The 11,143-nt window shown below is 42.9% G+C and overlaps 2 protein-coding genes across 2 annotated transcripts; one reads left to right on the top strand and one right to left on the bottom strand.

The window, feature by feature from the left end:
• Positions 1 to 1,342: 1,342 nt before the first annotated feature.
• LOC123460662 (lysosomal Pro-X carboxypeptidase-like) lies at positions 1,343 to 2,689 on the top strand. Its single transcript, XM_045149135.1, is given in 2 exon segments — positions 1,343 to 1,725; positions 1,727 to 2,689. Coding segments are annotated over 2 exon segments (1,170 nt in total). The 5' UTR covers positions 1,343 to 1,518.
• A 6,778-nt stretch (positions 2,690 to 9,467) lies between these two features.
• Positions 9,468 to 9,826, bottom strand: LOC101616096 (60S ribosomal protein L36a-like). The gene has a single exon (XM_012947667.2). The coding sequence runs from the start codon at positions 9,824 to 9,826 to the stop codon at positions 9,509 to 9,511; it is 318 nt and encodes a 105-aa protein (XP_012803121.1). The 3' UTR covers positions 9,468 to 9,508.
• Positions 9,827 to 11,143: the final 1,317 nt, after the last annotated feature.

The following is an 11,143-nucleotide window of genomic DNA, read 5'->3' as shown; positions in this document are numbered from 1 at the left end:
TAAGAATCAAGGAAGGCCTCCCAGGTCTATGAATCCCAACTTTTGGGGTTTTAGCAAATTTAACAAGGAATTGATGAAATGTACTAGGAGAAGGGTTATTTATGAATTATGAGGCTTATTTTAGGGAGAATTAGTATCCATCAGAGAGGGAGAAAAGAGAGCTAGTTAAATCTCCAGGGGAGGAGACTATGGAAAGTGCACATGAAGACACACGCATGTGGGAGGGAAAACAGGAGAGTCCAGGCCAAGAAGACTTAGTAAACACACACGCACATGGGAAGTAAAGAATGCAAGCACAAGCCTTTCATCTTCACTCTCATATAGAGGAACAGTAAGAGTCTGGAAAATAAAGGACTCAGGGCTTAGACAAAACTGCATGTATCGAAGTGTGAAGGTATCTGGAAACCAAATCCGCGTAGGAAGCAAGCAGGAATATATTCAGGCAAAAGGAAGCCACTCTCCCTTGCCTAATAGGCTGGGAAGGAGGACAGAGGGATTGTAACATGCTGGTGTTCAGGCTAAACCACGGGATTGAGAAATCCAAGATGTCAGATATCATACATACCTGGCAGGCCCATTGATAATGGTCAGAAGTCAAATTACAACAAAAACATTGTAATGTTTATTAAAGCAGTAGGAAATGTTTTTGTCTTATTGGGATGAGACAGAAGTTTGGGTGGGAACTTAGTATGAAATGTAGAACTGGGAAAGACTAGAACAAGAGGTGGCTAAAAACATGTGGATCAATGTCATTAGGAGACTTATCTGATCATTTGGAAAGGAATCTTAAGTCTGCTGTGGTTTCTGCCACATTAGAGGCCTCTTTGTGGGAGTCTAGGCCTTTAAGTGAAGTACCTTCCAGGTATAAAGAGGATTTCTTGGAGTCCGCGCTCGGGGCGGCAGAGGGCCCGGGGTCCCCGCGTGACGCGCGCCTCGTCCGCTGAGGGGCCGGGCAGCTTGGCGGGGACCATGAGGGCTAGGATGGTTCTTGATCTTGGGGTGTCCAAGTGGGGCTTGGATCCGGCGAGGCCCCGGGGGGATAACGGAGGGTGAACGCGGCTCCGGTGGCCCCCAAGGCGGGCTCAGGAGAGAAGGGAGGGTTCGGCGCCCTCGGGGATCTGCCGCCGGAGCCCCTCGGGGGAGGAGCCAGTCCGCGGCGGGCGGGCCCGGGGCTGGGCAAGGCTTGCGCTTGGCCCCGGCGCCCTCCAGCCTCTTTGTCACCGCCAGCCTGTGCCATGGGCGGTCCCGCGCTCTGGCTGCTCCGGCATCAGGCCCGCGCCAAGGGCCCTCGGCAACTTGCACTTGTCCACCAGCTCCACAGCCCGCCCTGCTGTAGCCAATAACTACTTAGTGCATTACTTACACCAGAAGGTTGATCATTTTGGATTTCATAATGTGAAAACTTTCAAACAGCGGTACCTAATAGCTAATAAACACTGGAAGAAAGATGGAGGCTCAATACTTTTCTACCCTGGTAGTGAAGGGGACAGTACCTGGATTTGCAATAATACGGGGTTCATGTGGGATGTGGCTGAGGAGATGAAAGCTATGCTGGTGTTTGCTGAGCATCGATACTATGGAGAGTCTCTAGCCTTCGGTGAGGACTCACTCAAGGATTCCAAACACTTGAATTATCTGACATCAGAACAAGCGCTGGCTGATTATGCAGCATTAATCAGACACTTGAAAAGAACAATTCCAGGAGTTGAAAATCAACCTGTCATTTTCCATCGGGGGCTCTTATGGTGGCATGCTTGCAGCCTGGTTCAGGATGAAATACCCTCATATAGTAGTTGGAGCTCTTGCATCTTCTGCTCCTATCTGGCACTTTAAGGATTTGGTCCCCTGTGGTGAGTTTATGAAGATTGTAACAAGAGATTTTACCAAAAATGGTCCAAATTGTTCAGAGAGCATCCACATGTCCTGGGGTGCCATTAACCAACTGTCAAAAACAAGCAGTGGTCTACAATGGCTTACTAAAGCCTTTCACCTGTGTAGCCCCTTAACTTCTGAAGACATCCCATATCTGAAAGACTGGCTTTCTGAAACCTGGGTGAATCTGGCTATGATGGACTACCCCTATGCATCTGACTTTTTACAACCTTTGCCTGCTTGGCCTATCAAGGTAGTATGACAGTATCTGAAACATCCTCATGTATCTGACTCACTGCTACTGCAGAACATTTTTCAAGCTCTGAATGTATATTATAATTATTCAGGCCAAGCAAAATGCCTGAACTTTTCACAAGCAGCAACTAGCAGTCTAGGCTCCCTGGGCTGGAGCTATCAGGTCTGCACAGAAATGGTCATGCCCTTCTGTACTAATGGAATTGATGACATGTTTGAACCGTACTTGTGGAACTTGAAGAAATTTTCTGATGACTGCTATGGCCAGTGGGGAGTGAGACCAAGGCCCTCATGGATCACTACCATGTATGTTGGCAAAAACATCAGTTCACACACAAACATTGTTTTCAGCAATGGCGATCTAGATCCCTGGTCAGGAGGTGGAGTAACCAAAGACATCACAGATACCCTGGTGGCAATCACCATCCCACAGGGTGCCCATCATTTAGATCTCAGAGCCCGCACAATCTTAGACCCTGTAATCCTGCTGTTAGCCCATACAATGGAAGTTAGACACATGAAGCGATGGATTACAGATTTCTACTCTGGAAGACAGCTCTGAGCAACTTAAAAAAAAAGTTTCCTTTCTTTTATGTTCATTCCATCCACATGGGAACCTCAGTTTGATTTTCCACATGTGTCTATGGCCACACCATCCTGAGCTTGCCTGAGCTTGTCTGATGTTCTACATGTTTCTACTTTCCCTGTTTGTTACTAGACTTGTTGAGGTCAAGGTTGATACAGAAGAGGGTGATGGGGTGAGAACAGCCATCCCACCAAGGTGACTGCTCTGTTGTCACTGTCTGTGCCACTTCCAGGAAGAGTGTCACCATGGCAGGTCCTACACTGTCAGGACTGGTGCCATTCCTGTTGCCTTCCATTCGAGGGAGAGCCACTGCCATTGTCTCTATAAGAAAGGTCTCTCCTTGTCTTTGAGGCTGGAATCTGTTTGGCCATTTGTTAGTCAACATACCTACCTCGAAAAAGGAAAGCCAAAGCTGGAATAAATGATGTCATCACAGTTGACAGGAAGTATGTGTGATGGCAATCCAGGCAATGGGGCCATTTCTTCTGTCCTCGGTCATCGATTGTCACATATGCTGTAATAAAGAACAAGGCTGGACCTTCTACCTGCATGTTGCGCATTAAGCTCCCTCCAGCCGTTGGGACTGCTGTGTGCCCAGGCTTGGCTGCTTTTGCAAAGTCCTTTAATTTCTCTCTTCCCCTGCAGCCTTTCTTAGTTCTGGGACATTTGCTACTGTGATGCTACCAGGAAAAAAGTGGTTTTCTGCTCTGCTTCCTTTGTTCTAAGTTCAGTTTTATAATTTAGTTTTAAATCCTACCAAATAATGAAAAGAACTGTTTTGCCTTTCACTATAAATCTGAATAAGCTGTATTAGTAAAAATCCTTTAAAAATTTGTACATCAGAGTCTGTGGAGATAGCTCACTGATTAAAGAAAGATGCTTGTTTAAAAAAAAAAAAGAGTATTTCTTGACTCTGGAATGATGAACCCATGAATCAAGTCCAGAGTCCTTAAGAACAGTCCAAGTAGAGAGAATAACAGTGCCTAGGACTTCCCCAGGGTACCTTTAGGGAAGGAGTGAGAGAAAGAGATTGGGTCGGGGGGAATGCAGTGATTTGAAAAGTACTAATTCTCCTGGCTTAAATAGAGCACTTCCCAGTTCCTGGCTTTGTGCCTCAGAAAGAGACTTTATAGGATTCTGAAATGACCAATGAAGTTATATGCTTTAAAAGGGCTTTGGTTTCTGAGCCTAATAAAATTCATTGATGAGAAAAAATATTATTATCCAATATTATTTCAAAAGAACTTACATTTGTCTGATGAGGAATGTTTCCCATTCTGATTTGTGCAATAGAGAGCAGGATCACCCATAGGAGATGGGTCTCTTGAGAGAGTTTATTAAGGTTTTTCTTTAGAATGTCATTGGCCTTTTCTTCCTTTTCTGAGTATTGTGGCTGCTAAATACAATGGTGATCCTGTATTTCTAATGATTTTAATACTCCATGAATAATAGACTATTATTATCCTGTAAACTCTTGGGAAGTCCCAATCTAGGGGTGATCTCTGTCAGTAATGTTTTGATTACTTCAGATGCCTTTTCAGTCCTAAAGGGAAAGCATCTACCTAACTGGTGAAGGTGATTCTCCACACCAGGAAGAATGTTTTTATTGTTGTTTATTTCTTTGTGTTTAAAAATGAGGCATGTGGGGCTGAAGGAATGATTTAGTGATTAAGGCATTTGCCTGCAAAGCCAAAGGGCCCAGGTTTGATTCCCCAGGACCCAAGTTAGCCAGATGCACAAGGGGGTGCACATGTCTGGAGTTCGCTTACAGTGGCTGGAGGTCCTGGAACACCCATTCTCTCTCTTTCTCTCTCTCTCCCTCTTTTTCTGTTAAATAAATAAATAAGGGGCGTGTGTTTGAAATCTATTAGCCAGTCTTCTGGATAATGCCCCCATCTCTGTATTCATGGTGGGGAAATCAGAATTTAAAGGATCTTTTTGAGACTATATGTCATATGAACCTACTATGTGTTTAGTAGTGTTTGAGAGGTTTTTTTTTCTGTTTGTTTGTTTTCTTTTCTTTTCCTAGTTAAAAGCCTAGGAGCCAACTGGTAAATATATTTTGGGTCTTATATCAAGAGTTTGATGAAGGGATTTAAGAACTTTCCATTGCTTTGAAAAGGATAGATGTAATTTTCCTTCTTCAGATGATAGCCATCTTGAGGGGAGTAGTTACTATCCCCTCTAGAGAACCCATTCTGTTTCTCTTGGAGACCATTGAGGTGGTTTCTTTTAGAGAATTTTTCCATGTCAGGGACACTTATTAGCCTTAGTTATTAATCCTCAAGGAGCTACCTTTGCTGCTATAGCAGCTATCCTTTTGCCTTCTGCAGTGTCATGGTCTGCCTTTTGGTGGCTACTTCCTGGGGTAAGAAAACTGCGGGGCGTGGTGGTGCACGCCTTTAATCCCAGCACTCGGGAGGCAGAGGTAGGAGGATCGCCGTGAATTCAAGGCCACCCTGAGACTACAGAGTTAATTCCAGGTCAGCCTGGACCAAAGTGAGACCCTACCTCAAACAACCAAAAAAAGAAAAAGAAAAAAAAAAAAAGAAAAAGAAAACTGAGGACAGAAGTCTCTTCATTTCTTGATGATATATCTAATCGGAGCCCATTTACAGTGAGGAATTGTCTCTATTTCCAAATAGCAGGCATGTACATGTGAAACCAGGAAGGAGTATATAGAGTCTTTGTAAATATTGACTTTTTTCCTTTGCTTAATTTGAGTGCTTTTGTTAGAGAAAATAGTTCAGCTACCTAAGCACTCACACCAGTGGGAGAGACATACTCTTGACAGTTTCATATAACATAACTATTGCATAGCCTGCCCTTCAAATTCCACATTTGAGGAAGGAACTGACATCAGTAAAGAGAGCCCAGGATGTTCTAGAGGAGTTTCTTCTCTAGTTACTTAAGTCTGAGGTTCTATAGGTTCACACGGATGATTGATGTGGTGATTCTCTTCAAGTAAAAAGGTAAGAATTCTACTATTGAACCACCAATGCAATGAAATTTGAAGAAAAATGGTCAAACTTGGAATAGATCATTCTCGGTGAACTCACCACAACACAGAAAGACAATCATCGCATGGTCTCACTCATCTGTGGCTCCTAACCTGGATCTGCCCAAGATGCTGACATACCTGATAGGCATGTCCAAGGACTGGATAATAAGGAAGGTGGGGTGGCAGGGAAGTAAAGGTGGGGCACGGTGATACAAAACTGGACCCAAATGGAACTGGTACCATAAAATCATATATCCTGAAAGACAGACTAAAAGGTTAAACCTTTGTCAGGTCCTTAGAGGGAACACCTGAATCAAAGCGCCCACAGGAGAGGGAATGATGAAGACTAACCTTAATCTTCTCCTGTTTCTCTCTCTTTCTTTTCTCTCTTTCTCTTATATTACCTATCTTTCTCTTCCATCTTTTCCCTTGGCGCTGTCCTGTAACTCCCAGTACCAGGATGAGGTTAACATCCACAATGAGCTGTTGATCAGAGAGACCTAAAAGGCTTCCCATAAGAAGACAGAGTTCTGTCAGAGCACTTGATTACCCACCAAAGGTTAATGGTAAGACCCTACTGCCAAAGACACTATATGATGTTGGTGTGGAACCTGGCGAGACCTGGCTGGAGTTTGGAAAAGACTTAGTCCCCAGACAGTTAGCTTGTCTAGTATCAGAAGGCACTACATGAGCTACTGGGGAAAATGGCCAACACCTGTCCAAACAACTTGTAGACTAAGCTACTCAGCAGCAAACAACCTGATGCAATGCTCACCCATGTGCAATAGTGGCACACAGCCATGGTGGGCAACCAACTGCTCTTGGAGTGGCTAACAGATCTTCTCAGTGGAACAGAACCCATAGCTAGAACAGAGAAACAAGTCGGAATCATATCCAAATAATGAGTTTGCTCTCGAATATCAAGCTCCCACCAACACCTACCCCTATTAAATTCTCTCTAAATTAATAATGTTATCCCATTTATCCAGTGCTGACTTCAGTCTCCATTGGAGAATATGTTTCTCTTTTTCAGATGACCACAGAACCTGAGGAGAGAATCAGCCCATTGCACTTCACCAGGGCCCCAGCTGAAACCATAGAGTAACTAGGGAAATGAGTAAGAGTGCTGCTTTCTTGATGAACCTGGTATCAGCACAAGGGTGAAGGAGACAGACACAGAGAACACTCAACTCCTACTAAACTAGATAACCAGAGCCATAGAGGCTCCCAAGACTCATCACTGAAGTAGACCTAAAATGAACCCAACATGGCTCAGGGAAATTCATGGAAGAGGAGGCAGAAAGATTGTAGAGCCACAAACTGGGACATTACACACAGAGACAATGCCTCTTCCCCAGAACTGATGGCTACCCCCATAATGCATGACCCACAATCCCCATGGGAACAACTGGCATACCCAATGAGGAGGGTCCCTTCATAGGGGGGAGGGCGGGGAGGAGGGTAAGGATGGTACCAACATGTGCTGTTTACACACTGAATATGCACATAATAAAGAAAAAAATGGGTTAAAAAGAAGGTAGCAGGGTTTAGCATGGAACAAGTCTTAAGTTGTATAACTGATCCCTCTAGTAACACTGCCTGGTTCCCTTTCAAAGCAGCTGTCAGTAAGCCAAAAACTCCCCTTAGAAGATAACAGTCTAGTCACATTATGAGTCATATGAGCAATCAGGACCCACAATAAATTTTAATGCCTCAGGAAATAAGGAGGATGCCCAGCAATAGTTCTAAGGCATGCTGGCCATCCCTTGGCAACTGTATTAGTCAGGATTCTCTAGGGGAACAGAACCAATAAAAAGAATTGTATTAAAAGGGAATTTATTGGATTATTTACTACAGTCCAACAATAGCAGAATACAAGCCTGAGAGTCAAGGAACCTGGTAGCTGCTCAGTCCACAAGGCTGAATGCCTCAACAGTCCCAACCCGGCTCCGAAGGCCTGGAGGTGTCCTGGAGAGACACTGCTCTTCAGCCCATGCTGGTCTTTAGCCCATGCTGGACTTCAGTCCATGCTGGACTTCAGTCCACACTGGCCTTTGGTCCACACTGGAAAGCAACAAGCAGCACCAGCAGGCAGCCAGGTGGGAGGGGAGGAGAATACTTTTCTTCCCAGAGCTTCTTTTGATAAAGCCTCCCCTCTGAGAGGGGCCACCCACTCTGGGGGAAGGGCTCATGCTGGGGGAAGGATTCCTCCTTTAGTTAATCCTTCCTAAAAGCAACCTCAGAGACCCACTTAAGAGGAATATCTGTGGATTCCTAAATAGATCAAATTGACACAAACTTAACCATCACAGCAACTGAATTTAATTCTTTACCCAGGTATCCCACTGGTTGTTCAGCACATCCTCTAGGCTACATTGATACCCTTAGAGCTATTCCTATCCTTTTTATCACACATAAATTAATCTCTTATCTGTGGGCAGGCTCAAGGCTGGTGCTTTTAGTAATGTCTTGGGCCCCATTTTCTTCTCCCTGGACAAGGCCTAGGTACCTGAAGAAAGCTTACGGAGTTGAGCTTTAGATTTTGAAACCCTATATTTCCAGTCATCAAGAAAGTTAAGGAGGGCCTGAATTCCATTTTATGAGCTTTTTTGTATTGGGACATAGAGAAGGATGTCATCTACATGTTGTAGAACCTTAACTTCTACACAGACAAAGTGAGCAAGAGCTAGTGACAAGGCCTGACCAAATAAGTAATAACATAGGTTGTGGGGATGGTAAAATCTTAGTGCACAATGGCCCAACATGCATAAGGATCCAAATGCCATTAGTGTGATATATATTGTTAGAATGGTAATGACAATGCATAGGCATGTTTTGACAATGTCATCATATTTGTTCTAAACTGATAAGGCAATATTTCTAAATTTCTTTGCATGGAAATGAAGTCTTGTTTAAACTGTTACATAATGTTTTAATCAGTCATGTTTATGAGGTTGAGAATGACATACCATCATATCCTTTTAAGTTCTCTCAATTTTTTTAGACTAAGGCAAAAATATTTCCATTTTAAGGTTCAAAACCTGGACATAGAGAATAGAGGTCATAGTGGTTGGCTTGATCTCTCATTTTCCTGATTGCTTGCCTTTGTCAAAGACATTCAGTTCAACAGCATTCACTGACATTACTAACTGTGTACCATGGTTAAATATCTAACTTAGTAAGTGACATTCAAAATAAACTTGAATCTAGTTAATAATTATACTATCATTTATTTAAAACAGGGTTCAGAAAAGTTTGCTTTTGTAATCTTTACAACTTCAGTGACACATACTCTTTCTGAACTCCTTGTATTAGAAATAAGCAGTAATTTGCTGCCTGACATGCAACTTTAAAATTTCAGAGAATCAAATCACTTTCTTTTTGATGAAACACTCTACATCTTTTTATGACTGGATAAAAGGTTGTTCCTGCTCCAGTTCTCCTTACTTATGCTGAGTGAGGATATAACACAGAACTTTTAATAGCATTCAAGAATCATAGATAACTTAAAGAGAGGAGGGATCTTTCAGATCAACCTGTCGACACTTTGCTTTTAAGCAATGACCTACAGCATGATTAAAAATTGTCACCAATAACAGTAAATTTATCAAAGATGAGAGATTTCCTGTGTAAATGTTTTCTTCAATGATTATTCTATATCATTTATTGCCATGACTATTTTTCATCACCTTTGATTAGACTTGATTATTCTATATTATTTGTAATTCTTTAAATCATTCTTTTTTTTTTAAGTGAACATAATCACATTTTATTGTCTTCATAGCAAAATTGGCTCAGAACTGGATCACTTGGCTCTTTCTCTTCTTATCTCCTCCCAGTTCAAAATGCTTGCATCTCTTAATAGCCAGCATTCTCTTAGATCTGCAGTTGGGCTCAACACACTCAGGCCTCAGCACAATCTTCTTTGTAGTTTTAGCCTTTTTCTGGAATATAGGCTTAGTCTGCCCACTGTAGCCACTCTGCTTTCTGTCATAACGCCGCTTTCCCTGGGCATACAGAGAGTCCTTTCCCTTGTACTGGGTCACTTTGTAGGGCTGGTGCTTGCCACACTTCTTACAGAAAGTCCGGCGAGTTTTAGGGACTTTCACCATGTTGGCAGGAGAGCTATCAGCACCAAAAGAAAGAGGTGCGGCTAAGAACGGAAGTATATATTTCTTTAAATCATTCTTATTAAAGTCTTTATTCAAGTTTTTTATTATTACAAATACTAGTGCATATTTATTGCACAGTGATGGGCTTCATAATATTTTTATTCAAGAATATAATGTACTTCACCAAAACAAGACAGACTCTGTCAGAGCACTTGATTAGCCACCAGAGGTTAATGGTAAGACCCTACTGCTGCAGACACCATATGCTGTCAGTACAGAATATGGAGATACCTGGCTGGAATCCTGAAGAGAGCCACTCCCCCCACAGTTATCCTATCTAGTGCTGGAAGACACTACATGAGCTATGGGGGAAAGTGGCCAACATCTGTCTGAGCACCTGGTAGTCTAAGCTACTCAGAAACAAACAATCTGACATGATGCTCACACAAGTACAACAATGGCACATAGCATTCTGGGTAATCACTGCTATTGGATTGGCTAATGGATCTGCTCAGTGGAAAGGGAACCATATCTGGATCTGGGAAATAAGTTAGAATCATATCCAGATAACAATTTTGCTTTCCAATGTCAAGCTCACACTAATCTCGGGCTATAAGAGGGTCTATGCCCTTTAAATGCTCTCTAAATTAATAATGCATATCTCTTTTAACCTGTGCTGACTTCACTCTCTGTAGGAGAATCTGCTTTGCTTTTGCAGATGGGAGTGGGACCAGAGGAGATAAACAACCCATCACATTTCAGACCAGTCCCAGGGGAGACCACAGAGGAACTGGGGAGATGAGCAAAAGTGCTGCTTTCTCAGTGAACTTGATAGTAGCACAAGGGTGAAGGAAATAGACACTGAGGACACTCAACAACTACCAAACCAGAGACTCCTAAGAGCCCATCACTGAAGTAGCCTTAAAATGCACCCAACATGGCTCAGGGAACTTTGTGGAAGAGGGGGAAGAAGGATTGTTAGAGCCACAAGTTGGGACATTATGTACAGAGAAGTTGCCTCTTCCCCATAACTGACTGCTGCACCCACAATGCACGTCCCACATTCCCCATAAGAATGACCTGCACCCCCAGTGAAAAGGGACTCTTCAGAAAAGTGGCAGGGATGAGGGAAAGAAAGGTACCAACACATGCTGTTTACATACTAAGTATGCACATAACTAATAAAAGTAAACTTATAAAAGAATATGGTTAAACCATTTACACCCTGTTCCTTTACCATGTGTAGTTGCTCACTGCCCACACCATGATTTAGCCACTTTCCTCTGCCAAAAATTTCACTATGACAAGCATATGTAT

This window comes from Jaculus jaculus, chromosome 1 (genome assembly GCF_020740685.1).
Source record: "Jaculus jaculus isolate mJacJac1 chromosome 1, mJacJac1.mat.Y.cur, whole genome shotgun sequence".
In the NCBI taxonomy this organism is placed as follows: Eukaryota; Metazoa; Chordata; class Mammalia; order Rodentia; family Dipodidae; genus Jaculus; species Jaculus jaculus.
This window is presented reverse-complemented; position numbering and strand designations above follow the sequence as displayed.